The sequence below is a fragment of the Pyricularia oryzae genome, chromosome 5, assembly GCF_000002495.2.
Source record: "Pyricularia oryzae 70-15 chromosome 5, whole genome shotgun sequence".
In the NCBI taxonomy this organism is placed as follows: Eukaryota; Fungi; Ascomycota; class Sordariomycetes; order Magnaporthales; family Pyriculariaceae; genus Pyricularia; species Pyricularia oryzae.
Genome location: NC_017852.1, coordinates 668671 through 696592, shown reverse-complemented (window position 1 = coordinate 696592; position 27922 = coordinate 668671). Strand labels below are relative to the sequence as shown.

Here is a 27922-nt window from a genome sequence, read left to right as displayed (position 1 = left end):
CCCGGCGTCAATTCAATCGCTGACGAAATGCTAGGGTCTAGCCGCGCCGGGCTGGTAGCCCAGCCCACTGCCCAGGGTCTCCAGTGATCGGCAACCCGGCAGGCGCCAGGGGAGGGGTGTAGGTACAATAGGAAAGCCGCACACACTTTCACAACGGAGGGGGGACCCGTCTCGCATCAAGAACCCGATAAAAAAACACAACGTAATGCAGCCTGTACCGGTATGCAGTAATTACAGTACAGCAACTTTGACCTGCTGTTTTGCCTGCACACTGCAAGGTACTGTAACTCTGTTCAGAGGGGGAGGTACATTTTCGTCCCGCAATCGTCTCCGCCGTCAACATGTACCTTTGTTCCATGTAGATTCAGGCACCGCCACGAGAGCCACCCCCTCCAAAAAAAAAAAAAAAAAAAGGTTTCGCAACGAGCCAGACTTACACACATGATTCGATTCGAGCAGATTGAGCTGCAGCTCAAACGTGCAGGCGGCACTTGTTCATCCGCCTAAATGAGACCAGGAAATACGTGCGAAGCCAGGTCCAGATTTTTCTGATCAGGCCACAAGAGGAAGCTCCGCCGATTTCCCGAGCCTGGAATGCCAAGGGGGCCGGCCGGCCATAACTCGGCTCGGGCGGGTTCGTCTTTATTATTGAGTAGAAATTATATTTTTCTCAATCATCAGTTCCTGAACAAAAGAGTGCGCATCAAACAGCACGCAATTCATTACACCGAGCCGATGTGAGTGGTTTTACCCGCACAAACGGATATAGACTTGCATGCTTGGCAAATACCAAGAAACCCAAGGAAAAGGGCGTCCCGGCTTCTCTGGAATAAGCATTGGCGCCCCTAACACGTTTGAGTATTGCTCGCGGGATAAAGAATCTGCCTGTCCTATCCTGTCCTGACTCCTAGGAGAACCAATCCTGCGCCGCCTACGGAGAATCTGTAGAGTGGAAGATTCTGGCGCGGGTTTTAAGTGAATGTCGTACGTACAACAATCGATCCCGCCGGAACCCACCTCCGATAACGCCTTTCTTTTCTTTGTTTTTTTTTTCTGTTGGAGAAATTTAATCTCACACCGCCGCCCGCCACCTTAAAGTGGATTTCCTTTGGGAATTTTTTTAACCACTTTCGATGCTATTGTCCAACAAATACGTCAATCCACTTTTTTTACACCTTTTGCTATCGCACGACTCACGCATTCTCACACCCTTGCGCGTCCCTCTTGAGCTTGTCAACGGCACCATGTGCTAGGCCAAGACTACTCAGCCAACAATCCCTGCGCCTTTTTTTTTCTCTGGTCCCTTTTAGACCCGGTATCTGAGCGCTTGGCGAATGGCGAGCCAGGGCTCGATCTGTCATGGAATTGCTGGTTGGCCTTCCTTGTTGTTCCCGACGCAGGGATCAAGCCCCCATGCTACACTTGGCTTGGGTTTGTTCACGTCAGATAACAAAACCTCTGTTGCGCGCCCCCCTTTCCCATTGAGTGAGTGGTTTGCGCAAGGGTGTGGTTGATTTGCATTGATGATTCACTGGTCGTACTTCTTTTTATCATCTCGCTCGCCAGTTTGGAGTCTTGCTCTGTTTTTTGCATCCGCTTCAATCGCAAATTTAACCGTCGGGTGCTTCAGAATCTTGCAAGCACGACGTCTTTAATCGAACCAGCTACAGCTTGTCATAGAAACTTGGTTGAACCTCAGAAGAGTCAGGAGCTGCTCCCTGTTACGTCACAGCCTTATCACCCCAGTCTTCCTTCTAAGGAGAAGAAGAAGAAAAAAGAGAAAGGCAACGGTTCTCAAGCCGAAGCCGGGCGCCACGAACTTCCGTTTCTGGAATGCCCGTGATTTGTACAGCTTGAGCACTAAAATCAGAGGTCGCTGTCTCTGTGCTCCTGCGACAAGTCAAGATCGCGACACTCGTTTGTGACTCCTCGATTTTGGGGTCCGGGAAAATTTCGTAAGACCTTAGCAACGGTCGTCGCCGGCGCAGGCTGCCTGGGCGCTTTACTAGTGCTGATAGCTTCACCTCAGCCTTGCGGCATACACTGCATCTGCTTGGCCTGTGCTTGGAAACTTGCCAGCAATGCCTTCGTTCAACCCTTTCTCAGCCGTCACCGGCCGACATGCCTTCAGCCTATTCGACATTAGGTATGACCTGGCAGCAGCTTCTTGTGCTCTGTGTACTGCTGTCTAACAAAAAATTAGGTTAGAAAATGACTTTCTCGTCTTCCGCGGCAATGAGCACGAAGCTGCAAGTCAGCTGCTCAAGGGAGTTCTCGCTGTATGCGTGCCCGGGCCGACCAGAATCGAGGACATTCACTTGAGGTTAATCGGAACCTTGCGCCTGAGGTATGTTTTTGGGTTCTTGGGGAGGCACTGCGCACTCTCTGTCCAACCAACTAACTAAACGTTTCATAGCTGGGCGGATACGAAAGCGACACCTAGCGGCATTTCGATCCAGAAGTTCGAAAAGACAACCGAGATCCTCAGTCACAGATGGCCCAGCTTCATCGGCACGCCAGGCAAGAGCATGATCTTGGACAAGGGCAACTACGAGTTTCCCTTTGAGCTGATGCTTCCGGGAAACACTTCGGAGAGCGTCGAGGGCCTCAAGGAGGCGAGCGTCACATACCGACTCAAGGCGACGATCGCAAGGGGAAAGCTCGCATACGACCACCACGCATACAAGCATATTAGGATGATAAGGACACTTGACGCTTCGGCGCTCGAGTTCCTTCATGCTATGAGCGTCGAGAACATCTGGCCCAACAAGGTAGAATACTCGATCGTTGTTCCTCGCAAGGCAGTGGTATTTGGAAGCGCGATTCCCTTTGAGTCTAGGTTTACCCCTCTACTCAAGGGGTTGGAGATTGGAGATGTGACGATACGATTGATCGAGGCCTGTGAAATCCTGGCGACCTCTGCGACTGGCGTACCCATCAAGGAGCACAAGAAAGAGCGTGAGGTTACGTCCTGGGTTTTGCCCGTGACACGTGACGAGCACTGGCAGGATGTGATTGAGAACACAGGCCAGGAGGGCTGGGTATTGACGGCGGATCTTGATTTGCCCCGTAAGTTGGGCAAGTGTGTGCAAGATGTCAACACGCACGGCATCAAGACGCGACACAAGCTCAAGATTGTCGTGGCTCTCCAGAACCCGGATGGTCACATATCAGAGGTAACAATGACTACCCAATCAACCCACGCACATCATGAGTGTTGCAGCTGACTGATTAATCTTTTCTCGCAGCTCCGGGCTACACTACCCGTAACAATCTTCATCTCCCCGAACATCCCTCTCGACGAAGATGGAAACCTCGCACAGCCAGTCCAGCAAAACTCATCTTCTCAGGAGAGCACCAGTCAAATAGCGCCCCCAGGCTACGGAGAGCACGTCCTGGACCAGCTGTACTCCAACATCGACATGGCTGGATACCAAACACCCGGAGTACAGTCTGGCATGAACAGCCCATATATGGCCCTTTCAAGAGCGGGCTCCAACGAGAACCTGGCGGCAATGCTAAACGACAACACCATAACACCAGCGGCACTAACCTCACGACTGCAAGATGTCTCTGTGGCAGGAGGCCCTCCCCGCCGAGACTCGTCCTACGCTTCATTAGCATCCGCCCTTTTGCCCACCCAAAATGCTGATACCACACCCGCCAACACATCACCACCAGCTTCAGCCCCCCTGTCCCGTCACGACAGCGGCGAGGAGAACCACTCAGGCAACCAAACACCCGAGCACGTCGACTTTCCCGAGCTCTCCGAACTCAGCAAAGTTCCCAGCTACGCAACAGCGATCCGATCATCTCGCGTCTTCGCCCCTGCGGCAAATGCGCTGCCTGACTACGCCACAGCCACGAGCGAGCCCACGACCCCCGCAGTCACCACGCCGGTCATGACCCCAGTGGCCCAGACCGCTAACCCACTCGAGCTGATTCCCGAAGACCCGTTGGAGCAGACAGGCGCAGGGAGCGTATCACCTGCAGCAACGCCCGTATCGCCTAGCACAATGAGCACCAGCGCCGACCAGCATCACAACCACCACCACCATAATCCCCAACGACCGACCCCGCGCAGACACTCATCATTTGGCGGTTTCTTCTCTAGCCACCACTCCCTCGGCATGCACCACTTCCATCACCATCACGGCGAAGGTGATGAGAGGAGAAGGTTCACGCTAATGCAGATGCGCGACCCTGTGTCTTAGTCTGGGTGCTGTTGCGCTGCAGCAACATACTGGTGTCATGCTATGTACGATTCTCGACCTCGCGGGAGGTACCCCGCTCTTTCATGAGTGAGATGTCCAAACTGACGACTCGGGAGGATTTAAACCTGCCTTTTCTCGCATTTCTTCTTTTCACGATACTCAACTCTTCATTTTCTGTTAATATCACGGCAACATTTTGTCACTTATCCAGTTGTATATCCCCCATATATCTGTATCTGATTTTTACTTTTTGCTTTTTCTTTTGCGTATCTTTTTTTGGGAAATCACATCTATATCGGCGCATATAGGAGAGGTATTGGAATAAACCGCATAGATCGATAGACAGGAGGCACGCGTTGTTTTTACCATGTTGGCTTTTTTCCTCTGGGCAACGGTCCCAGTTCTTGTTTTTGTTTTCCTAGGCTAGGTTTAGGCTTTGTTGAATTTGTGAATAGACAATCATATCGTTCATTTGCCTACTACTCACTTAATGTGTGCCTACGGTAATGAACCTACCAAAATCGATCGGTGAGGCCCACAATATATTCCCACGTAGTCTATGCACCACAGGTAGGTTTTATTTTTCACTTTCTTTATTTTCTCTTGGACCAGATACACATCAGCTATGGGTTCATACCGCCTACAAATCAAACACCACATCGCTACGCCCAATCTGACAGCCATCGCGGCCAAAATGTCTTTTATTTCCGTGTTGAACATTTTCCCATCTATCCACACGCCTCCAAACTCCGTCCCTATTCGCTGGTTGGTCAAGTTATCAACAAATGAAGTACCAAACGACAAGATGAGGTGCCTCACAGCCCTGGTCCTCAGGTCTTCTGCTCCACAGCCTTCTCAAGCTGTGAAGACGTGCCCTCGGCGGCAGGGGTGCCCGGGGCAGGCGCACCACCGGCATTGGCCGCCGGTCTAAGGGGCAGATCCGTTGGCGTGGAGCCGGGACCGCCACCAGTGGTGGTACCACCGGAAGCGGTAGCAGCCTTGGCGGCCTCCTTCTTGAGGCGCTTCTTCTCCTTGTCCTTCTCGCGGGCCAGCTTCTTGGCGGCGGCCTTCTCAGCCTCAATCTGCTTCTGCTTGCGGAGCTCTTCGCCACCGAAAGCCTCCCGCCACTCCTCCAGCTTGGACGCCGGGATTTGGGCAAAAGGTCGCTCGGGCTCGCCGAGAGGTGTGCCGGGTGTCAGGCTGTCGCCCTTCCAGACCTCAGGGATACGGAAGGCCGAGTCTTGGCTTTCGTCGCCCTTGGCCAGACCGATCTGGCGAAGGATGGATCGAGCCGTACCGGGCATGTAAGGGAAGAGAAGACTAGCGATAAGGTAAAGGTGGTCGAGTGCGAGGGCAATAAGACCGTTGCAGAGCTCAGGGTCCTCGTCCAAAAGTTGGTTTCCGAGCTTGTGATCCTGCAACAGCTTGTTTCCGAGTGCAGATATCCTGTCAAATTATGTTAGTATTCAGACCGTTCCTAGTTAAACAATGAGCCTCCGCAGCCCAGCATGATGGGGACCAAACATACAGCATAGTGGTGGCAAGGCCTGCCCTCAGCTTGGTTGCCTTGAGATTTGAGATGTAATCTTGGAGCAGCTTGTTGACCTCGGCCTTGTGCTGGTCAAATGTCGGAACCTCCTTCTTTGCGTATTCGGGAACCTTGGCACCCATCTTGGCGTGGGCAAATTTGACCACTCGCTGGACAAGGTTGCCCAAGTTCTTGAGCAAGTCGTTGTTGTTGGCGTCAATGAATTCTCTGTAAGAAAGTGTTAGTCATGCACAAGACAATACTGGTAGTGATCAGGAATACATACTCCCACTTAAACTCTGAGTCGCTGCTCTCAGGACGTCTTGACAGCAGGTAGTATCTCCAAACGTCAGGGTCAATGCCGGTTGACTGAGCTGTGTTGCCAAACACGCCAACACCCTTTGACTTGCTGAACTTTCCACCCTCGTAGTTGAGGTATTCTGTCGTTGACAAGTGGTTGACCTTGGTCCATGGCTGCCTGGTGCCGAGTTGTGAAGCAGGGAAGATGATGGTGTGGAAACTGCATGTGATCAGTATGAGATTACTGAGCCAAGATATTACTGTTGGGTTTTGAGTACTTACGGAACGTTGTCCTTGCCCATAAACTGGTACAATTTAACATTTTCGGGGTTCTTCCACCACTTCTCCCAGTTGTTGCCGTCGAGGTTGTCCTTGTCCGTATATGTCTTGGTTATTGAGGGGTATCCAACTATTTATTAAATTAGCAAGTGCTTCACGGAGTGGTTGTCATATTCGCATTGTCAACTTACTGCATGCATCGAACCACACATAAAAGACTTTCCTTGCGTACTCTTCCTCGTCGAGACCATCCAAGCCCTTGGGAACTGCAAAGTAAAGAGACTTTGTCAGCAAAGGCATCGTTGCTTATCACTTCAGACCGAGCAGATAGCACCTACTGGGAACACCCCACTTCAAGTCTCGTGAGATGCCACGCGGCTTCAGGCCCTTGTCAATCCAAGAATGAGTGATCGAGACACAGTTGGAGCTCCAGCCCGTTTCCGTTTCTTTAAGCCATGATACAATCTCGTCCTTCAGCGCGTCTAGCCGGAGGAACAAGTGCCTCGTCCTGCGCTTCTCAGGGGTTGAGCCGTCGACTTTGCACTTGGGGTTTATCAGCCATCCGGTGGCCTTTTGAGCATCGTCTTCTGCCGGGGCGCTCGAGTCCTTGTCCGGCTCCATAGGGTCAAGGAGGTTACCGCAGGCATCGCACTATTGTTGCACAACTTATGTTAGACCAAAGTTCTCACCGTCCGTCAACCCAGCCCACGGACGTAGAGCCAGTACTCACCTGGTCGCCACGAGCGCCGGTGTAGTGACACAGACTGCACTCTCCCTCTACGAAACGGTCAGCCAGGAAGGTGTTGTGCTCCGGGCGTGCACAAAAGGCCTGAACCGTCTCCTGCTGCTCGATGAAGCCATTCTTCCAGAGCTTGCTGAAGATGTCCTGGACGATCTGTGTGTGCTCGGGCGTTGGAGTGCGACCAAAGACGTCAAACTCTATGCGGAACCAGTCGTAAATCTCCTTGTGGACAGCGTGATATTTGGCGCACAGCGTGGCCGGGTCGACGCCCTCCTCCAGGGCCTTTGTCTCGGTGGCGGTACCGTACTCGTCGGAGCCACAGACGTAGAGGGTCTGCAGGCCCTTGGCCCGACAGTAGCGCGCAAACACATCGGCGGACTGAGACAATTGTACAGCGTCAGCATTGTCATCATAGGTGAACAACAAGGGGTCTCCCGGGTAAGGCTCACCAAGACACTGCCGATGATGTTGCCTAGATGCGGGACGTTGTTGACGTAAGGGAGGGCACTGGTGACGAGGATGTTCTCCTGGCCATCTTGGGGTAGCTTAGGCTTGCTGTCGGCAGCCATGATGGAAATGTTCTGATTGTGGCTTGCTCTACTTCCTGGCGAATACACAAACTCGGCAATGGCCAGTCATCTGTTTCAAAGGTGGTTGCAACTTTACACGTTTGTCTGGCTTATCACTTGCATTGCCATCCACCTGAGTCACGATAATTTTGGATACAGCAGGGTAAGGAAGTACCTAGCAGCAGTTAGATGTACCTAGCAGTGCAAGCCATGGAGGGGCATGTAGTTCAGCGAGGGGCAATTGGGTTTCGCGACGCGCCGAGCGGGTTAGGGTGATTGGTGGGGTTGGTTGGGGGGTTATATACTGTACAGTGTACAGTCACGGTCACTCTCAGGGCTGGGCTGGGTTAGGGGTCCAGTCGGTACAGGTAGGCTGTGGGGCGTCAAGACAATCAGCCGGTCACTTAGAGCCAATGACTGACGTCATGGTCCCTGAGCTGTCCTTGAAGATTGGGCCGTCATTTAACTGATTAGTTGACATCTCTTGAAATTAGAATGAGACAAAATCTATGACTTCAAATCGTCTTTAGCGTCGTTCAAGGTGTGTTGGTTCGTGATGACCAGCTCAGAAAGCCAAAGACAGCTCAGCAAAACTCGATCAAAGGTAGCAAGTCGTGTCTTGTACCGAGTATGTTTTGGGTAAAGAAGGACTTGGCGAGTAAATCCCAGCAAGCCGGATGGTGGAGGACCCTGGGAAACCTGGATTGGCTTGATCATGTCGCGATTGACAACAATGGAAAGAGATGGCATAGAAGCAAAAACCTCACATCCAGGATGGCCACTGACGTAGCTGCAATTGCATCGAACAAAGCACACACACACCGTTCTTTTGGTTCGATCCAGTCATAGACTCGCCTGGCGCCCTAGTCCCTGATTTAAGTAAAGCGATACGACCTGAGCTAACAAGGGAGACGACGGTACAATGCTACCTACTCCACATATTTATGTCGTTGTTGTCCCACTTTGGTAACAACTGGCTCGTTCGTCTATCAACCGTACCTCTGCTCTGCGTGCGATTTTTTGTTACTTGATCTCGCCTTTGTAACTTTTTATTCGGGGATAGATACCTCACACCGCTTCTCACTTCTAGATTTTCAACGCAGAGCTACAGCAACACAATATGGCATCACCACCGGAAGGTATGTCGCGCGCGACGACCTCGATTAGCGACGATGCAGTCCCCGAGAATGATCCCACTGGGGTTAGTATTTTTTTTTTTTTATTTTTTTTTTTATAATTCTTCTTTTGCTGTTAGCCTTTTTTCAGATCGGCGTGTATTTTGTATAAATGCGCGAAAGATTTGAACAGGAACCACCCTGTACAAGGGCAAGATCTACACAAGCTCCACCCACTAACTCACTTTCACGCAGACTGCCGGGCTCTTGGCTGAGCGACTCTCGGCATGGAAACATGCCGTCGGCTACCTTGAGGAGTTCATGGTCGCAGTGGAAAAGGCGCACAAGAATCAGGCAAAGGAGTATGAAAAGGTCCTCAAGAGCATCAGCAAACCCCTGAAGGAGGGTCACCACTTTGACCAGAGCCTCGGTGGCGTCGCAGGCTTCTTTGAGAACATGCGGGTCAACACCGAGGCCATGGTCAACACCAACATTGAAACCGAAAAGACCATCAAGGGCACGGTGCTGCCCATCATCGAAAGGCTGCACAAGGAGATCAAGCACAAGACCAAGGAGCTGTCTCACGGCGCCCAGAAGAGTGCCAAGGATGTCGAGAAGGCCCGCAATGTCACCCAGAAGCACATTGAGCTTCTCGGCCAGCAGACGGCCGCTTTTGAGTCGTCCGGGGCCAAGTTGGACCCCTCGAACGACCCCTATGTCTTGAAGCGTGGTGTGCTGCACCGCCTCAACCAACAGGTCATGGACGAAAACAACCACCGCAACGACCTGCTATCGGTGCAGAACAACTTCCAGGCATTCGAGATGCACATAGTTGAGGTCATGCAGCAGGCCATGGAAGCCTTTAATCAGTCTGCCGGTGGCCAAGCCGAGAAGATGCGCGCCTTGTACTCGGACATTCTTGGAGCCGCCCAGAGGATGCCTCCCGACTTTGAGTGGAAGGGCTTCGTCCAGCGTAACATGGAGAACCTCATCGATCCCAACGAGAACCCGCGGACCGTCGACAGCATAACATTCCCGAACATGGACCACAAGGGAACCAAGTCCCTGATTGAGGGCTCGCTGGAGAGGAAATCGCGCAACAAGCTCTCATGGGGCTGGTCAACCGGCTACTACGTCGTCACTCCATCCAAGTTCTTGCACGAGTTCAAGGATTCGGACAATCTGCGCAAAGATCCCGTGCCCGAGCTGAGCATCTACCTACCCGACGCCGTCATCGGCACGCCAAACATGGAGAAGTTTAATGTCAAGGGCAAGGACGTTTCCAAAGGCATCAGCGGCAAGCTCGCGGGCTCTGCCGAGCTGGCCTTCAAGGCGCATACGGCAGCCGACGCCGACAGGTGGTTCGAGGTCATTAAGAGTGTCGCCGGCGCTACGGGAGCGAAGCGCGTCAACACGGATGCCAATGCCGCGTCAGCTGCCGCCGCCGCCATGTCGTCGCCCGCTTCCCCGACCTCACCAACTTCGCCGACGGAGAAGAACGCCGCCCAGCCGCTGCCTCCCCTGGCTACGGACCAGCCCAAGCAGGAATCGGGCGTCACTGGAGCCGATACAGTGGCCAGCCCGGATGCCCTTTCGCCCAAATCGGCCCAGGATTCGGGCCTAGCCTCGCCCCAGACCGCAGGAACGACGCCGCAAGCCGTCTCTCCCACGACCGCGGAGGCTCCCAAGCCTCAGACGGTCGTGACTGACCAGAAGAAGCCGATGGACGCCTAAACAAGTTCATTTTGAAATAACATACGGTACATGATAGAGGAGGATTCGAGTAATGATTTGACAGAGTCTCTGATGAATGACGGGCAAAAAAAAAACAAATGATTTGGGTCTTGTTTTTATGGATGCCGAACAAGCCCAAATGAAGATATGCATTGTTTTGCTCTTTCTTTTTCTTTTTCTTTTCTTGGGATAGTCGTTGTTTGTTCCCTAAAGGCTTCAAAGGCCATATAATTATTCGATTTGTGCTCACCCTTTGCTAAGCAGTTCGGTAAGGTTGCCCAGTTATTGAACTGTGTGACCTTGGTTGCCTAAAAGCGATATAACCCACATTGTGACAAAGATTTCTATTGGTCTATCGTCTGAACCTTTGTACCCCTTTTTGAGCCGCACAAAAGATGATCATCAGGTCAGGCGAATCAAGCTACGAGGGGCTGCGGCTGAATATGCGACGCGAATGCCTTACGTGGTCCGCCATTGATCTGGACGCCTCGTTGGTCCAATGCCGGGCGATGAAGTTCCCTTCAACGGTCCCTTGACAGCAAGGGATCTGAGGCACGGTGATAAGCAAAGCACAACCTGACCAAATGCCGTCTCACCTATTTCCTAGAGCCATCAAAACCGTCGGGTAATTACTTTTTCTTTTACAAAAATGAGTTTATCATTTGTTGAACATTGCCCAATTATATGTAGCAACCCCAATCTATCCGGGATATAAAAGAACGCCCACGCTTTGTGCGCCCAGGCGGGTTTGCACGTTTTCCCCCACGAGGCAGACAAGACACATTTTTGCCTCGCATGGCCTGCATGAGCATTCGCGCCCATCTAATATGGGAATTTGGCGTGCACGTCTCCTTTGACGCCATCGGTTTGTTTGTTTCCGCAAAAGTATGCAACACACCCCATTCTACTGCTTTCCACTGCCGGGCTGTCACCCGATAGGCTGACCTGGCTGACTGACGATACACACCGATGAAACAGCAAGTTGAATAAATCAATTTGCCGTGGTTTTCTAAAGGCGCCCCGAATATTACAGCAAGGATTGCCATGCGGGCTGGTATGCTTATTGAATCCAGATGGGGAGACATAATGTCATCAGTCATATCGATGTAGATGCAGTTGTCACAAACGTTATGAGGCAGATGGCCAGGCTGTTCGATGACACCGGCTGTTGCTATCACGCTATAGAGCATACATATATAGCAGTTCAGCCTTCCCTGGCCAACGCAGGATGGTAAATATAACAAGGTCTATCAAATGCACATCAAGCCCATCACAGCCTTGCCAAGAGAGTGATAGTAGCTGCGAATGAGAACTTTGAAGTTGTTGATAGGAACAAAACTGGGTGTAGAACTAGTCCAGTCCAGTCTAGACTAGAACTAGCTGTTAGTATCACCCCAGTACGCATCGTAGCGTTTACCTACCTATGCAGCCACCCATGCAAAATATCGAGGTAACCCCTGCTGGGGAGTATCTACCAGTCTTTGTTGACTAGCTTGGAAGAGATTATCATCGCAAACCCTTGGTGGGATGAATGGTCGCAACAGGCGGCATAGAAGCGCCGCACTCCTGCATATTTCACTCTTTGGCAAAAGAAAGAGCCACATGTGTGTCCGCCCACAAGAGGCAAATATGGCGAGATAGGTAGGTATATATATATGACGAATACTCTTTGTATATGCTCCCATTTTTATTCGGGTATTCACAGCAGTTCCCGACTAATACCCAAGTCTCCTAATGATCCTTATATCGCAACAAACGCTAATAAAACATCACGAAGTCGAGCCCTTGGAAAATGACCAAAAAGTGGGCAAAGCACCGGCAGCGCATCACCAGCCTGTACCTCGACGACAACAAGCCTCTGCATGAGGTCCAATCCATCATGAAGGACCAACAGAAATTTACAGCATCGTAAGCTCTTGGAAAGCACCAATGAGAACCCAAGTGTGCAAAAAAAGGGCCATACCACTTACAAAAACACTCGAGAGGAAAATAGAACAAGAGCATACCGCCACCGCTTCATGAAATGGGGCCTCTCCAAGTACAGCCCGCAGCGGCGGCGAACGTCCACCAGCTCTGCCGGATCCTCATATGACGCGCCGGAGCCAACGAGGCCGACTGTCCCGCTGTGGCCCAGCGTATCCTACCCCCTGGCAGAGCCGGCGTCTCCGTTGTTTTCGTCTCCTGAGATGGGTAGTTATGCACAGGTATACTCCCCCGAGAGCACGGAGTAAGTGAAACAGAGAACCCCCCCCCCCCCCCCCCCCCAGATGCAGCTCCGTCTAGACCTTGTTCGGCCCAAAACAAGAAACCAGACTAACACAATCCCCCACAGCACCACGCTCGACACCACCAACCCGTCCTCCCCAGCCCAGCTCGGCACGTACGGCGAGCAGCCACCACCCCCACCCATAACCGGCTACCCGCCCTCGCCTCCACGGCAGGCCTGGGCCCCGTCCCAGTCGCTCTCCTGCCAGCAACAGAGTCTATCCTGCAGCGACGGCATCAGCTGCATCCTTCCCCCCATCCGAGCCGCGCAGTGGGGAGAGTGCCCCTGCCCGAGCTGCGTGTTCCCGGCGGCTGCGGCGGCGCTGCCGAGCTTTTGGGAGGTCAGGGTGAGGGACGACGGACAGGTCGGCGAGTCGTTGTTGTGTGGGCTGGAGGAGGAGAACTATGTCCATGTGTGCTATCCGCGGGTGCAGGATGGGTTTCTGAACACGTTTGTTCGGGAGTGATTTTTGTGTCTTTTTTGGTGTTTTTGTACAAGTTGTTTTTGGACACCAATGTCTGTGATAAACTACTACGTTTGGGATTCGGTTTATGAGCGTAGGTCTAAAATATGCCTACCTACCCTGTTTAATATCTATCATTCTCCACTCAATTATATATATACGTTTATATTCTACAAGCTTTTACACCAGACAAAGTATACTGATACACTGTAGTATTACATCCCCCCGGTCAGTCCGCTCACCACCCCCCCATACTCAGGCAGGGACGTAGGGGCTCTTCCTCATAGCATAAAAGTAATTCCCAACCTTTTCCGACCCAGGCACGGCCTTCCACCCCAGCCCAGGCATGTAGACGACGCCCTGACACCTCTCAGCCGAGCCGTTGCCCGTCCAGCCCTCCGACGCCGGGCGGGACGCAAAGTGAGCGCGCAGCTCCTCCACATCGACGTACTTTTGCCAATCGTGGGTGCCAGGCGGGACGATGCCCAAGACGCGCTCGGCGGCAAAGATGGTGGTGGCCCACGAGGTCCAGGTGCGCGCCATGGTGCTGAGGACGAGCCAGCCGCCCGGGCGGACGAGTGCGCCGCACCGCTGCAGGAACGCGGATGGGTTGTCGACATGCTCGAGCACCTCGAACGTCGTCACCACGTCGTACTGCTTGGCCGGGGTTGCGGGTGACCCCTCAGGCCCCACCGCGGCGGCTAGAGCCTCGATGCTAGAGTGCAGGTACGTGAGCTTGGACTGGACGGCGGGCGTTTCGCGGCGCAGGTGGGCGCGGGCCACGGCCAGGACCTGCGAGGACGCGTCGATGGCGGTCACGGACGCCGCGGTCGGGAGCCGGGCGGCCGACTCGGCAAAGATACCGCCCCCGCAGCCGACGTCCAGGTAGTGCAGGCCTTGGCGGGGCTGCGAGGGCTGGGGTGATGAGCCGTCGGCTGATGGCGGTGGTGGTGACTCCGAGGCGTGGCAGGAGGCGATAAAGTCGTGGCGGAGGGGGTTCATCAGGTGTAGCAGGCGTGAAGGGCCATGGGAGTCCCACCACGTTGAGGCCAAGGCATCAAAGTGCGAGACTTCGGATTGGTTGACGGTGTTGAGGTTTGGGTCGTTGTTGGATGTGGTGGAGTGGTCCTGTGGTGGTGGTGTCGGTGGTGATGACAAGGCGGCCGAGGTTTGAATTGACCTTGGCCGTGATGGCGGCTGTGTTATTCCCTGTGAGAATGGGGCACCGAATACCCGCGGAGTTGCCCGAAGTAGCAGCCGCGCGGCGTTTGGGGTCGAAGTCCTCAGCAGGGACGCCATTGCTGACTGGATGCGTATGGACTCGGTGTCCCCGTGGCGCGCTTCTCACTGCCTCACTGGTGCCTTGAGTAAATTATCAAGAAAACGCCGTGATTAATCCAATCAGATATCCAGCTCTTCAACGCTCCGCATGTCCCGTGGAAGTCTGAGAAAGAAAGTAGAAAAAGGAATGGAACGTCTCAGGGAATCACGTGTCTTGGAGCTTTTTCCAGCGCGCGCCACAGATCCAAGCCCCCTGTCGTCACCTTACCGGGGAGGTTTTCTAGCGGCTCAGCGTCTCGGTGTGGGTCCCTACCATGTGCGCTAAAATTGGTCGCCAACACCAGAGTCCAGACCAGCTTCAGCCCCCCTGCTCTCGCTCTCGCGGACCCGAGTCGCAATGAGCTCACTGATAGGGACCCCGCGGCGCACCGGCGGCGGGGTTTTCCCATGCGAAGAAAATCGACCCGACCTAAATTACTGCGGTAATTGTCAGCGCCTCGGCCGAGTTTGTCAGCGAGGTCCGATTGATTAATTAATGATTATGTTGGATTGATGGAAGTGGGAATGGAGTCAGAGGAAGTGAGATGATAAGAGATCTGATCTGGATCGAGAGTCGGATTTTATTCCAATGCAACTACATGATTGACTCTATACTTAACTTTGCCTAGGCAAACAATTGAAAGTGAGCAGGCATTTCATCCCAGATTCACAACCCGAACTAAAGGCCGAGGCTTAAGACGGGATCCCGACAAATACCCCTATCCGCTGGCCAAGGTACCCTAACAATCCACCCAGCTCCGATTCGGCACTCCAAGATCCTCTGCCGCCGTTGCATCCGCGTCCCTGCATCCCACGCGGTTTAATCACCAGCTTTACGGATCCAGCACCACCATCACCTCTACTCAAAATATTTGTTTCCCTTTGCGCCACCTCGGCAAACACAATCAATCAAGATCAGATACTTGCGATTTTTCTATAGCTTAATTGGTTCATAATAACCGCCGAAAACTTGTGCAGAACAATAATCCTCCGAGAAAGCCGAGCTGTCGACGGAACCCTTTCCGATCTCAGAGGAGTCATAAGCAGAGACGCAGGGAGCCAAGACTCCCTTTCGGTCCTACTCAGCACCCTTATATACGACACACACGTGCAAAAAAATACACACAATGCCTTCCACAGACAGCATACCAAAGTCAAATTTTGACGCGATCCCAGATGTGATCCAAGCATTCAGTAAGGCCGCCACCAACGCCTCCGCCCCCGCTCTCTCAATCCCCAGGCCCCCCTATCTAACACCCACTTTCCCACCAAGAAAACGGCGAGTTCGTAGTCGTGCTAGACGACCCCTCGCGCGAGAACGAAGCCGACCTGATCATCGCCGCCGAGTCGGTAACGACGGAGCAGATGGCCTTCATGGTGCGGCACTCGTCGGGGCTGATCTGCGCCCCGCTGACGCCGGAGCGCACCACCGCCCTCGACCTGCCGCAGATGGTGACGCACAACGCCGACCCGCGCGGCACCGCCTACACCGTCTCGGTCGACGCCGAGCACCCCTCCACCACCACCGGCATAAGCGCGCACGACCGCGCCCTCGCCTGCCGCATGCTCGCCGCTCCCGACGCCCAGCCCTCGCACTTTCGCCGCCCGGGCCACGTCTTCCCCCTCCGCGCCGTCGCGGGCGGCGTCAGGGCCCGCAGGGGCCATACCGAGGCCGGTGTAGAGCTGTGCAGGCTGGCGGGCAAGAGGCCCGTCGCTGTCATCAGCGAGATTGTCGACGATGGGCAAGAGGTCGAGGGCCGGGCCGTGCGTGCCGCGCCGGGCATGTTGAGGGGTGATGAGTGCGTGGCGTTTGCGCGGAGGTGGGGCCTCAAGGTCTGCACTATCGAGGATATGATTGCCCATGTGGAAAAGACAGAGGGGAAGCTCGAGACGAATGGGTCGGGTTGATGGGTTGCATGGTTTGGCTGGTTTGGTCTGTTGGAAAGGGGGGATAGGGGTAAGAGGGTTGTGAAGTTGGATAATGAATGGACGAAAAGAAACCTCGCAGGGAGCATAATACTTCATATCACCTTCCTTCACTTCGGCGGCGGTATCATCCGCTTCGTGAGGACGAGACTGAAGCATTACTATGGCTGGAATGCTATACCGTGCATCGTTAGGTCAGCCGCGAGATACTAGTGCTATATATAAATATATCAGACCGGCAGGAAGAATGGAAATCAAGGAGCCGGTCTACGCCGCGAGGCAACCAGATTATGATATTATCTACTCTACACAATATCTAGACTAGATATTTGCCTGCATACTCTCTACGCCCCATCGCGGTGTTCACAGGGTAGTATATTGGATAATGTGACGTCCCTTTGTCTCCTGGAATCGAACTAGGGAACCTGCCAATATGTCCGACCACCCACTACAAAGCCCTTCCTCCTGGAGGACCGGTATACCAAAAATGCCGCAAAGAAAGGTTGAAATGGCCGCATGTCGCCAGACGCTCAGATGCTTCTCCTCGCTTAGTGTGCCATTCCATGTAAATGCAGCACGACGTAGCAACCAAAGGAAAATATAACCCCCGACCAGGTCCCATACATGTACGCAAACCTACCCTGGATTACATGCCAATGATCCTCATCGCACCATAACCCAGAGTCACCGATACAATCAGTGTCAGTATGCTGCTCGGCACACCCCTGCTGATAAAGTGCTTGACCTGGAGGTACCTTTGGCCTGTGGCATCCTCCTTCATGATGGCAGCTGTCAAATATCACGTGTCAGTGACTAAAGCGATATACTAGGCAAAAGTGAAAAAAAAAGGCAAGAAAATGAACAAAACTCACTCATGTTGGGGAATCCACTGGTAGGCAATCCCATCGCGGCGCTGCACATCAATACACCAGCCATGACGAGGAGGTTCGGGTGGGGCTCCTCCATCGCCGCACCGACGTCGTACACAAGCGGCAGAAAGATCAATGCCGCAACCGTGTGACTGATAAAAGTCGCAATCACCAAGATGAGCGCCGAAAACACAACCAATACCCCGTACAGGCTCATGCCCTCAACCCGACCGGTAATGTCGTTGGCGAGTGTGTGCAGAAGACCTGAGCTGCGGACAGACTTGCCGAGCGCCAGACCACCAGCCGCCAGGATAATAATAGTCCAGGGAAAGTTGTTGAAGTCCTCCTTGGTCAGGAGCCCAATGCCAAAGAAAAGAATCAACGGTATGATTGCGATGACGCCCATGTCACCAAAGACGCCCTCGAGCTGGTGGCTGGCGCACCACAGCGCAATGGTGCTAATGGTGACAATCGAGACGAACCACTGCACACTGCTAAAGGGCTCTCTAACAGGCCTGATGGGCACAATCTTGGTGCCCTTGCCGGGCTGGAACGTGACCATGAGCAAGACCCAGATCAGGGCGAGCGACACCAGGCCGACGGGGATCACGATAAAGAACCAGTCTCCCCATGTTGGCTCTGGAGTCATAATGCCGATTGCTACTACGTTCTGGGGCGATGCGATGGGCGAAAGCATTCCGCCAATGTTTGCCGATAGGGCAATGCCCATAATGAGTGCTTTGGACATGGGCGAGCCAGTAGGTAGATTGCGGAGCATTGGCTATGGGGAGCAGTCAGCACATGTGGTTAAATACGTGTATTTCACTTCTATGCAACGTTCACAGAAACATAAGCGCATCACCAACATACCTCGATAATACCATAGCACAACACTGGTGCAGCAACATTACTAATGAGCATACTGGCAAACGCCGACACGAGCATGTTGGCAATGAGCACGGTGCGCGGCTGGGTTCCGGCCTTGCTAAGCACAAACGTCGCGATGCGCTTGTCGATCCTGCACTTTGATAGAGCAGCTGCCAGCGTAAAGCCTCCAAGCAACAACATGATTACGGGCGTCCACATGGACGAAAACACCATAGTCGTGGCATCCTTGGAGGAAAGGCGCTTGGTGCCGTCATCAGACCGTACAACACGGAGGACGATGCAGAGGAAAGGGATGGTGAGTGATGTTACAAAGAGCGGGATGGCCTACAATCAGTTGGTCAGTTGTTGGAGCTAGGTTGCAAGTGGCAGAATAAAAATACATATAAATATAAAAACGAAAAAAAGGGGGTTTCATCAAGCAACGTACCTCAGTCGCCCACATCATACTGGCAAACACCAAGATTGCCAAGCAGTTTTGTTGCTCGGGGCTCTCCATAATGGGAAGGACCAGCAGTGCCGTAAAAACTGCCAAAATAATCACCAAGTTCAGCAAGGACGTGCTGACCAGCCATGTCGGAAGCTTGAATCTACCGATAGGCGTCGCAATCTCCTTGGTAGGTATGGCGTTCTCCTCATCGCCCTGTAGCCTGGCTGCTCCCGTGGCGATATCTCCGCCAAGCAGGGCCCTGCCCAAGCTTGCAGCCTCAGCTCGCCGCTCCATACCAATCATGTCACGCCAGACTGTGTTCCTCTCCCAGACGACGTGCTCGCGAAGGTGCGACCGCAAATCCCTCCTCGCGATATCAATGTCGCCCTTCGTGACGAGGTTGGCGTATGCATGCTCCATCTTGGACACGTTATCCTCAACCGCCTTGGTCGCCTCGGGGACGAATGGAGGGGCCGACTCGACGACTTTCTCCATGTACTTTTGCCGCAGGGACCTGTTGCAAATTTTGTCGAATTTCTTGAGCACCTTGCGGAAACCCGTCTTGTTGAGCTGTATATACGACTTGAGCTCGCACAGCTGTACGTACAGGGCCACCACCCTGCGCTTTAGCATAATGTCTGACGAGTAGAGGGCTGCCTGCTCGGCATAGTCGTCAAACGCAACGGTGCTTTGTCGGCGAGACCGCGTCAGCTCGGCCGAAGCCGTCATGTCCGTCACGGCCCCATTGCCGGTGGCGCCGATCGTCCTCCTCCTGCCGAAGCTCACGCGTCGTTTCCTTGCGAGCGCAGGAGTGTTCTCGTCGTCATTAGAGGCATCATCGCTATCATCCTCCCCGCCGTCCTCGGTCGATTGATGGCTGTGCATACTGTGCCTTCGGGTTTCGACCAAAGCCGATGCGGACTGTGTTGGGTCGTGTGTGACGAGGCGACTCGGGCTACCTTCATCTTCATCTTCTGAAGCTCCAATATCTTTGAGCAGCGAATTGACCTCATCCAAAAGCTCCTGCTCCTTCACTGCAAAGAATGATGAGATCTTTTCAAGCTCGACATCCAGGGCGCGCGTAAAGACCTTCTCCGGATCCTCATCATTCCCGATAAGAGGCCTCGATTCCGCATCTGTGCCTATAGATTGGTTGATGGATTTTTCGAGCTGGTAAATACTGATTTGGTGCGCAAGACGTTAGTTACACTGGTAGAGTGCTAGCCTGGAATGGGAAGGGAAGATGTAGCAAGCATCAGGCAGTACATACAGTTTTTTGAGGTTGCTGTATGCTATGTAGTGACTGCTCCAGTCCGGAACAGCATTGAACTGAATGCTGTGTGAGAACTTCATCTCGTCCTGCTCCTCGAGCCACCGACGCTTGGCGGCCCGGCTATCAAGCTTTTCGTTGCTGGTATCGGTTGCGGATTCCAGTGAAGCAGTCGCTGGTGTCTGACCGCGCGAGGGAAGCTCCTGGAGTTCGTAGTCGTCTGCGTGGTCGCGGTGGTTGTGTGAACCGTCAGGCAGTCGACCAGTGGATGGTTCGTATTTCAAATTGTCTTGCCCTCCTCTGCTCCGCCGGTGACGTGCGTCTTGTTGCGATGCAAGGCTGATAGGTGGCTGAGGTTGCGACGCTGGGCCGAAACCGGGGCTGGTGGAATCGCTGTGGAGCGAGGAGGGAAGGTTGGAAAGAGGTTGGGATGGAATGGTGACTTAGTATGGGCGCCGTTTGTCCTTGGGCGCCATCAAGTGTGTACCGGTTGTTTAGGTTAGGTAATATAGGAAGCGATAGTATCATCAATATGCAGCTACGTAGGATTTTTACCGGTTTCCACTATCTGTCTTCTTACTCGTGACTGTTGTTACCTTGAGAGGCTGCCTTGTAGTCAAAAAAACCAAGTTGCGGCGCGACACGAATTGTGAACTATAGGTACGAAGTAGGTCTTGGATCGTCAGCAAACTGAGACATGCAAGCTACAGGGACCCAGCTGGAACCTGCCGCAGCTTAGCGCGAAGCTACCCGCCTGGCCAGTGGAATGCCGGGGCTGCAACACGTGTGGGGAACCATCTCAGTGAGGCGGGTATGCTGCATATCAAGCTAGCTCAGCCTGCAGCGCTGCCGAGAAAGTAGGAGCGGTCTTGTGACTTTTTACCATAATTGTCACTCGTCGCAGGCCCTGAATCGAAGGCCGTTGTCTCACTAGATCCGTTCCTGTTGTGACGTACAAAAGTCACAATTTGTGATAAAAAGCAAGGTGCACTACTTTGATGTTTGTAGCCGATACGACTACACAACCCCTTTGCGGCAAGGTTAATGATTCGCATGTCAATGTTGAGTACGGAGGTGGTTTTGTTTTGGTTTCTATCTCTTTTATTCAGCAAAACACATGTCGACATGATTTGTGCCAGCATCATAAAGTTTTAGAGCCATGAGTCTCATTCTCTCACCAATTGTGATTACAAAAGGGCGTTTCTCCATCTGTATTAATATTGGGTAGGACTCCAAAGTGACTGCTGACTGCTGAGAGTGGCTGCTTGATAAAAAAAAACCCTCACAAAACCAACCGCTAGATAATACGAACCCTTACATGACGACGCAAGCACATTGCCACCACCTTCCGCTAGGGTCTCTCATACATGAGGTCTTTGCAACCTGGGAGACCAGCCCGATGGGGCTGTCGATTTGCTGATTTTGCATTTTTTGTAGTATTTGGAAGTATGAAATTTGCTGTTTCTTGTGTGCTTCAGTGTCAAGCCCTAGCGCTGGTCTAGACGGATGCTTTGACAGTCGACAGACGATCATGGCACTATATTTATAGCACTAGGGCTTACCGTTAGTCACCTTTATTCGTTACTCGCCTAGACCGACCCTTGGGCCGTTGTGGCTGCCTGTCAAGTTGTGAGTGTTTGGCTAGGGTGAGATGCTCATCGTCTATATCGTGGTATCACTATCTATAAAATCCGTCTAATATCGTACAAAGTAGTCCAGGCCAACAGTATAATACATTAAAAACCTGTCGGTTTTTATTAAGACTTGCCGAAAGGGATCATAAAAACCAGAATGCTCTTTCTCGTCATCACAGCCCCTCAACTGACTAGGTAGGTAGTCATCAATGACACAACCACTCATATCGGTACAGCCAGCGTTCCCGTGGCAAAGCAGTTGATGGCCCACTGGTAGCTTCCCAAGAATATGGCGCCACCAGCACTAATCCAGGCAACCCTTGGCCCAATGCCACTGAAGAAGGGCTTGACACCATGCTCGCGCAGTATGTTCTTGGTAATAGAAAGCACGCCCTCCCTCTCGCGACTGAGCATGACCCTCGTCTTGAGTACGTCAAGCGGGGTTGTCACGGCAGCGGCAACAGCGCCACTAACACTCCCGTACAGCGCACTCTCGGCGGCGCCGACGTCCGGCTGCGGCCCGCCTATCGTAACGCCACGGTCGCGCCGGTCACGGCCCCAAGCCTTGAGTGCCTCCCACAGCGGGAATTGGATCACGGTGAAGGGCACCTCGCGGAAGACGGTGATGCCCCAGCCGCGGTACAGCTCGCGCCAGACACCAACCAGGCCACCGGCGCCGTGCCTCGTCGCCAGGATCGATGCCAGCGCCGCCATACTACGCCCGCCGTGCTGACCAGCCTGTGCACGCTGCTTGACCACCTCTGTCGGGACGCGGACCGCACACGCAGCGATCTCACCCAGGGACGCCGCCAGCATGTGAGTGGCGGCCGGGTTGCCGGTGGTGGGCGACGAGAGTGACGACAGTGCCTTGGATGACTTGATTCCTTCGTAGGTGACGAAGAAGAGGGCGGCGCCAGGTGCGGAACCCCAAAATGCTGAGCCGATGCCCTTGTAGACTCCACGGAAGCCGCCAGAGGGGAAGAAGCCGGCCGATGACTGAAGGCGTGTTTTCAGGGTGTCGAGTGGGAACAGGCTCATGTCAACTGTAGTGCCAGCGAGGGCTCCCGCGAGCAGGGCATGCCGAAATGGCGGGCTTGCATCGGTGGGCGACATTGTGATCGACTTAAGCTACTTGATTATTCGGAGAGGATTGGAAGTTTAGGCGGGAGGAGGCCGAGGCAGCCGGAGAAAAACAAAAGTGCTGTGGAAAGAGGCACAATTTGATGTACTAAAATTGGCCAGAGCCAAAGATAAAATAAAAAAAATCTCAAGAGGCTTGCAAAGTCGTCATGGCGTTTTAAACGTGCGATTATGTTTAGAATTTCATTGGCACGATAATCTCGTTGCCAATGTTATGTTAAGCACATTGAATGCCATTTTTTTTTTTTTTTTTACCATTGGGCTTTAATTTGCGGTAAAAGGTGAGGTCATCCCGGCCTAGCGACGCGAAAATCCGAGCGGAGTCGGAGCGGACGCGACTGATAACGGTTCCCGAGCGGCGGTTACGGAGGCGAGGATGGTTCTAGTTCTAGTCTAGGGTCTGGTAACTAATAACTGGTGGACTTTTGCGGCGGCCACATCCCTGCCGTGCAGAAAATAACAGGGAGCTAGGGCCATCGATGGCGCACTCGATCAGTGGCAACCCCACTGTAAAGCTGGGGATCAAAGCTAGATACGTAGTAGACATTCTCCAAAGGCGCAGAATCCAACAACCTAGGGGACTGGAAAAAAACATCCACACATCCACAACAGACCAGCAGCAAAATTGTGATGGAATGGGCACGATTCCGCATGTATTGCACCACTGTGCGCGGCCGATCCGGCCCAGCGAGTTCGCCGACGCCGTCCAGGCCCTCTGCCGGCCTCGGATGCAGGCGGCGCGCTCCAATATGCCCATCCCCGTAGCCTTAGCCATCAGCGGAGGCGTCGACTCCATGGCCATGGCATGGCTATGCGCCGAAGTTCGCCGTCTCGACCCAACCATGCGCGTGGCCGACCACCGGGTGCTTCGTTTCATGCCCATAATCGTCGACCACGACTACCGCAGACACAGCTACCGCGAAGCAAAGACCGTCGGTGACTTTCTGCGTGAGCGCTTGAACATGAGGCCGATCATCGCAAGGATTATGTGGGACAAGTTGGATAGGGATCGCGTGCTCAATCATGGTGAGCCTTCTGGTAGGAGCAAGGGCGCTTCGCAAGACGACAGCAGGCTGAAGTCCATCCGTCCGCAGGACATTCCAAACTTTGAGACGGTGGCGCGAGAACAACGCTACCGCCTCTTTGCCCAGAAGATGGTGCATGAACGGTCCATGTCGCTGTTCTTGGCCCACCACGAGGACGATCAGTATGAATGGCTGCTGATGCGCCTGATGGACGGCCACGGCCCGCGCGGGCTAGTTGGCATCCCGGCCGCCAACCAGCTGCCGCACACCCAAGATATTCACGGCTCGTACGAGAGTGGTTTTATAGACGACCAGAACTACCGTAATCCACTCTTTAGGCTTAATCCTAACACCAACGAGAGCAAGGAGCTCCGGACCGCCTTGAAGGAGCAGATAATGCAAGAGCTCCTCAGTCCACCTTCTTCCAGCGCCGAGACGGGCTCTGCCGTGCGGGACTATATCTATTCTCTTACTGGCGCTGAGGATGGTCCCAACAGAGGAGCCCCCGAGTTGGAACCATGCAGGGTAGAGGACGGCGGCACCATGCTGTATCGGCCGATGCTTGAGTTCTCCAAAGACCGCATCATTGCGACATGCGTGGAGAACGGTGTCCCGTGGTTTGAGGATAGCACAAACAAGGACATGACACTCACTCCGCGAAATGCTATCCGTCACATGGTCAAGCACCACACTATGCCAGTCGCGCTGCAAAAGCCAGCCGTCCTTGCCATGTCCAACCGTATTCGGCGTAGATTGGAGCTACAGAAACAAGAGGCAGATCGGATTTTCAACCGGCTCGTCTTCTACGAGTTTCACCCTAACGTTGGATCCATTGTGGTTGAATTCCCTAACCTCCGCCGCCCAGGCCCGCGCCGGAGGCACTCCATATACACGACCCGCTGGCGTCAAATCGCCCTAGATAACAAGACGATAGCTGCGGCGCAAGCCTTCCGTCGCCTACTGCGCATCGTCTCCCCAAAGAACGCATTGCCGACTGCAGAGGACTTGCAACCCTTTGTGGGTCGAGTCCTTCCCTCCCTAGCCGACACAACCATCGGTGAGGCACCCACCACTCCGCCCAAATCATTCGTCATCAGCGGGGTGCATTGTGTGCCCATCCAACCCAAACCCAAAGACCCAAATCAAAGATTGAGGTGGCAGCTGGCCCGGGCGCCCCACAACTCGCCAGCCCGCGAGCCCCTCCCCTCGGTCGAGTTCCGCAGCCGGGTATGGGCCTGGGCTTACCCCGACAAGAAACAATGGTGGTGCTCGCCCGACACGATCAAGCAAAATCGGGGCGCCGTCTCGCACCGCTTCCGCTTCGTCCCGTATGACGGCGGCCGCTTCTGGGTCTCGGTCCGACACCGCCTGCCCGTCAACGTGCACGTCGGACCTCTGGCCTTGCCGTACCTCCGCCGGTTCCGCGACGCCCTGCCTGACGACGCCTCCCGCCGCCGCCTCGAAGACCTGCTCAAACGCTACGCCGGCAACAAGCTCCGCTGGACCCTGCCGGCCGTTTACGCCTCGGGGCCCATCTCCTGGGTCCAGGATCCCTACATGCAAGAACATCCGTACACTCGGCCCAGCCGCGCACGCCAGGAGGAGATCATGCGCTTGATCGAGTCCTCCCGCGACGAGATGAACATCATCTCGCTGCCGACCCTGGATATGAGCTTGCCCGGATTTGAGCAGTGGCTGCGGTGCGAGTTTCGCTTCCGCAAGGTCGACGGCGCCGTGCCCAGCAGCCTGGAACGCACCAGGATCAACAGCATGCTGGCCGTCGTCGGCTTCGGACACAAGTGTGTCACGCGCGTTGACAAGAGGCGCAAGAGGGTCGTCAGGCCCAGGAGAAAGGATGCTGTGACGAGGGCGAGGAAGCCGCCGATCGTGAGGGGTGTTGCTGCGCCTGGGAGGGCTGCGACAAAAGTGAGGTTAGCTCATGTCGGCACGGCATAGACGACTGTTGTGAAGCATTTGTGTGGCGAGAGGCATAGTAGTTCGGTCGCTCGGGGATGTGTGTATTTGTATTCTCAACAAACAACGTGCCATACTGTCTAGTACAAACAGCCTAGCAGACAATGTCAGAATACCCTTTTCATTTTATTGTCACAATAACACAAGTTGATGCTTATGGCTAAGAAAGACTCGAAAAAATGAATCGCTTTGTGGTTTGTGATTAAAGGCTATTTACCAGTCCGATTTGCGCACATGTTTCGGCCATTGCCTGTTCCCAAGGGTTTCTCCCTTGGTCGCATTTCTCGAGTACGTCGAGATCTATATATGGCCCAAGGTCCTGGACTCAGAGGTAAATTCTTGATACTGCCACGTATCTCTGCAAGGGCTTGCTCCTGAAGCCGTATCAAGTGGTATAATGATCGCTTACAGTACCGAGGCAAGCAAAGCTTCCTCGGGAGTTAAAGTGCTTTCAGTTGAGGTTTCTGGGCTGGATTCAACGCCAACAAAGTGTTCATCCGGATCCACAACACGGATTGGTTCCTCACTCCCTTCTTCTTCCTTGATTACCCCTTCTTCATAAGCGGCCGCTCTGGCATCGGCCCAGGCTTTCACTCTAGGGTCAACAGAATCCCTTGTGTTGACAGGGGCTGGGTCCACCCATCTACCACTGTCATTATCTTCGGTACTGCTCTCCTGCTTGATCTCATCATCGATAATATAGTCGTAGATGTTAAAGTTCTGGATACCATTGTCCTGAGTATTACTGTCCTGTGCGCCATCGTGCTGAACGGTACCTTTCAGGTCAAACTCATTATTCTGGGATAGGGCTCTAGCTGCCATCTGGGTAGCTGCCATCTGGGGGGTTCGGCTCAGTGCCCAGAGTTCGACCGCAGCTTGATGTACTGATTCTGAGATAGCCCGGGGGTTTCTGTCGTCTTCAGCCTCGGGGGCATGGTTCAGAGCTTGGCGCTTCGCCGGTGGTTGTAACTGCACCGACTGTGCCCTGTAAGGTTTCGGTGAATTTCCCGACAATGCCGTTGTCGTCTTCTCCCTCTGCAAGGCTTCGTCACCCCACTCCACAGTCACATCTCCCATGGTCCCTGGGGCCACCTTTCTGATCGTGGTACCGGCGGGAAGTGACCTAGCTAAACGAGCAATGGGATCGGTCTGAGTCCTGGCTTCTTCGATAGTGTCGTAGATTTTCTCGAGGCGCTCAAATTCCGGCATCGTGCGATCCATGACCTCGACACTGAGATAATCGATCATCCCAATGTCTTGGTTATCCAATGGCTCGATGGCCTTGTTCATGATCCACCAACCGTTATTTGAACCGATATCTTCCAACTCAAGCATTTTCACAAAACCCCTGAGCATTTCTCGCGGCATGAACTTCCCTGGTGTAGGCCAGTCGACGCACGCCGTCTTGTAGAAGGTCAAAGGGAATCTCGCCCTGATGGACACGGCACGTAGGTACAGCCACCACAGGTAAGCCTTTGCAGGGCGGCGGTTGTTCAAGAATGTCAATCGCCGGTTATGTAACTTGCTAAGCGGCTGATCTATGTCGTGCTGGTCAGTCCAGGCAAATGTGGGATCGTTGTCCGAGACGTTGATTAGCACAACGACCTTGTACTCCTCACGCGAGAGGTCAGCAATGTCATCATCAGGGACGATGGCGATGAGTCCGAGTTCCAGGGCAAGGTCCAATGGCTTTGGGATGAGTAGACTGTTCCGTGGACTTCGTAGGATATCTGGATCGCCCGCCGGGAATCCAAGCAGGGCGTTTCCGTGTTCCCAGGCCTCCGTGTAAAAGAGTGAAACACCGGTTATGGCATACTCGCGCACCTAGCGGGCGCCTATAGGGTCAAAGTAGCGGTCTTTGTGCCCAGTTTGGGTATGGTAGCAGTACCTCCTCCTGAGGGAGTACATGGGGTCGTCTGTACTGTTTTGGGGGCTAGGTAGCCTGTCTTTCCTATCGCTGTTCCTGTCCATGGTGCGAGTGTTGTTATTTGGTAGGTGATGCCGGTTAGATTGATGATTATGGAGGATAAGCCTTGTGAAGCGGTGATATCATCCGGTGTAACGATATACCGTGTTCTTGGTAGTTGATATTGAAGGTATAAAGTGGTCGCCATGAAGACCAATGAAGCATGAAGGCGAAGAAGGAGAATGAAGAAACGGGGAGTCAAAATGGAAAAAAAATATTTGTTGATATTGGATCGCTGCTGCATGTCTGCTTAGGTCCGAGGCAGGAGCAAAG

At 53.6% G+C, this 27922-nt stretch overlaps 11 protein-coding genes across 12 annotated transcripts; 5 read left to right on the top strand and 6 right to left on the bottom strand.

Annotated features, from left to right (window-relative positions):
• Positions 1-656: 656 nt before the first annotated feature.
• On the top strand, positions 657-4743 carry MGG_01045 (arrestin domain-containing protein). Its single transcript, XM_003717849.1, has 4 exons — positions 657-2146; positions 2204-2347; positions 2417-3176; positions 3249-4743. Exons 1-4 carry the CDS (start codon positions 2082-2084, stop codon positions 4212-4214), a joined length of 1935 nt encoding a protein of 644 aa, XP_003717897.1. The 5' UTR covers positions 657-2081; the 3' UTR covers positions 4215-4743.
• Positions 4744-4751: 8 nt separating this feature from the next.
• Positions 4752-7828, bottom strand: MGG_01046 (methionyl-tRNA synthetase). Its single transcript, XM_003717848.1, has 8 exons — positions 7513-7828; positions 7052-7441; positions 6660-6972; positions 6513-6587; positions 6325-6451; positions 6029-6262; positions 5743-5970; positions 4752-5660 (listed from the first exon to the last, which is right to left on the bottom strand). The coding sequence occupies exons 1-8, from the start codon at positions 7630-7632 to the stop codon at positions 5045-5047; spliced, it is 2103 nt and encodes a 700-aa protein (XP_003717896.1). The 5' UTR covers positions 7633-7828; the 3' UTR covers positions 4752-5044.
• Positions 7829-8591: 763 nt separating this feature from the next.
• On the top strand, positions 8592-10809 carry MGG_01047 (PH domain-containing protein). The gene is made up of 2 exons (XM_003717847.1): positions 8592-8833; positions 9003-10809. The coding sequence occupies exons 1-2, from the start codon at positions 8753-8755 to the stop codon at positions 10479-10481; spliced, it is 1560 nt and encodes a 519-aa protein (XP_003717895.1). The 5' UTR covers positions 8592-8752; the 3' UTR covers positions 10482-10809.
• Positions 10810-11727: 918 nt separating this feature from the next.
• On the top strand, positions 11728-13388 carry MGG_11445 (the record flags this gene model as incomplete). 2 transcript variants are annotated; one of them, XM_003717845.1, is made up of 5 exons in its annotated part: positions 11728-11863; positions 11982-12122; positions 12259-12389; positions 12475-12708; positions 12814-13213. In XM_003717845.1, exons 3-5 carry the CDS (start codon positions 12274-12276, stop codon positions 13211-13213), a joined length of 750 nt encoding a protein of 249 aa, XP_003717893.1. In that variant the 5' UTR covers positions 11728-11863; positions 11982-12122; positions 12259-12273. The 2 variants fall into 2 exon arrangements, with proteins under 2 accessions (XP_003717893.1, XP_003717894.1); XM_003717846.1 differs by lacking the exons at positions 11728-11863; positions 11982-12122 and having other exon boundaries at positions 12149-12389; positions 12814-13388.
• On the bottom strand, positions 13231-14661 carry MGG_01048 (hexaprenyldihydroxybenzoate methyltransferase). Its single transcript, XM_003717844.1, has one exon. The coding sequence runs from the start codon at positions 14507-14509 to the stop codon at positions 13466-13468; it is 1044 nt and encodes a 347-aa protein (XP_003717892.1). The 5' UTR covers positions 14510-14661; the 3' UTR covers positions 13231-13465.
• A 151-nt stretch (positions 14662-14812) lies between these two features.
• On the bottom strand, positions 14813-15340 carry MGG_17322 (uncharacterized protein; the record flags this gene model as incomplete). The annotated part of the gene is made up of 2 exons (XM_003717843.1): positions 14813-14960; positions 15270-15340. The coding sequence occupies 2 exons, from the start codon at positions 15338-15340 to the stop codon at positions 14813-14815; spliced, it is 219 nt and encodes a 72-aa protein (XP_003717891.1).
• MGG_01049 (uncharacterized protein) lies at positions 14878-16958 on the top strand. Its single transcript, XM_003717842.1, has 3 exons — positions 14878-15173; positions 15287-15724; positions 15804-16958. The coding sequence occupies exons 2-3, from the start codon at positions 15658-15660 to the stop codon at positions 16436-16438; spliced, it is 702 nt and encodes a 233-aa protein (XP_003717890.1). The 5' UTR covers positions 14878-15173; positions 15287-15657; the 3' UTR covers positions 16439-16958.
• A 144-nt stretch (positions 16959-17102) lies between these two features.
• MGG_01050 (SPX domain-containing protein) lies at positions 17103-20965 on the bottom strand (the record flags this gene model as incomplete). Its single annotated transcript, XM_003717841.1, has 7 exons — positions 17103-17245; positions 17329-18106; positions 18196-18537; positions 18641-19820; positions 19911-20303; positions 20491-20564; positions 20867-20965. The coding sequence occupies 7 exons, from the start codon at positions 20963-20965 to the stop codon at positions 17103-17105; spliced, it is 3009 nt and encodes a 1002-aa protein (XP_003717889.1).
• Positions 20966-21504: 539 nt separating this feature from the next.
• On the bottom strand, positions 21505-22937 carry MGG_01051 (uncharacterized protein). Its single transcript, XM_003717840.1, has one exon. The coding sequence runs from the start codon at positions 22655-22657 to the stop codon at positions 21767-21769; it is 891 nt and encodes a 296-aa protein (XP_003717888.1). The 5' UTR covers positions 22658-22937; the 3' UTR covers positions 21505-21766.
• A 274-nt stretch (positions 22938-23211) lies between these two features.
• MGG_01052 (PP-loop family protein) lies at positions 23212-25859 on the top strand. Its single transcript, XM_003717839.1, has one exon. It carries the CDS (start codon positions 23320-23322, stop codon positions 25663-25665), a length of 2346 nt encoding a protein of 781 aa, XP_003717887.1. The 5' UTR covers positions 23212-23319; the 3' UTR covers positions 25666-25859.
• Positions 25860-25994: 135 nt separating this feature from the next.
• MGG_01053 (uncharacterized protein) lies at positions 25995-27018 on the bottom strand (the record flags this gene model as incomplete). The annotated part of the gene is made up of 1 exon (XM_003717838.1): positions 25995-27018. The coding sequence occupies one exon, from the start codon at positions 27016-27018 to the stop codon at positions 26089-26091; it is 930 nt and encodes a 309-aa protein (XP_003717886.1). The 3' UTR covers positions 25995-26088.
• Between the last annotated feature and the right edge of the window lie 904 nt (positions 27019-27922).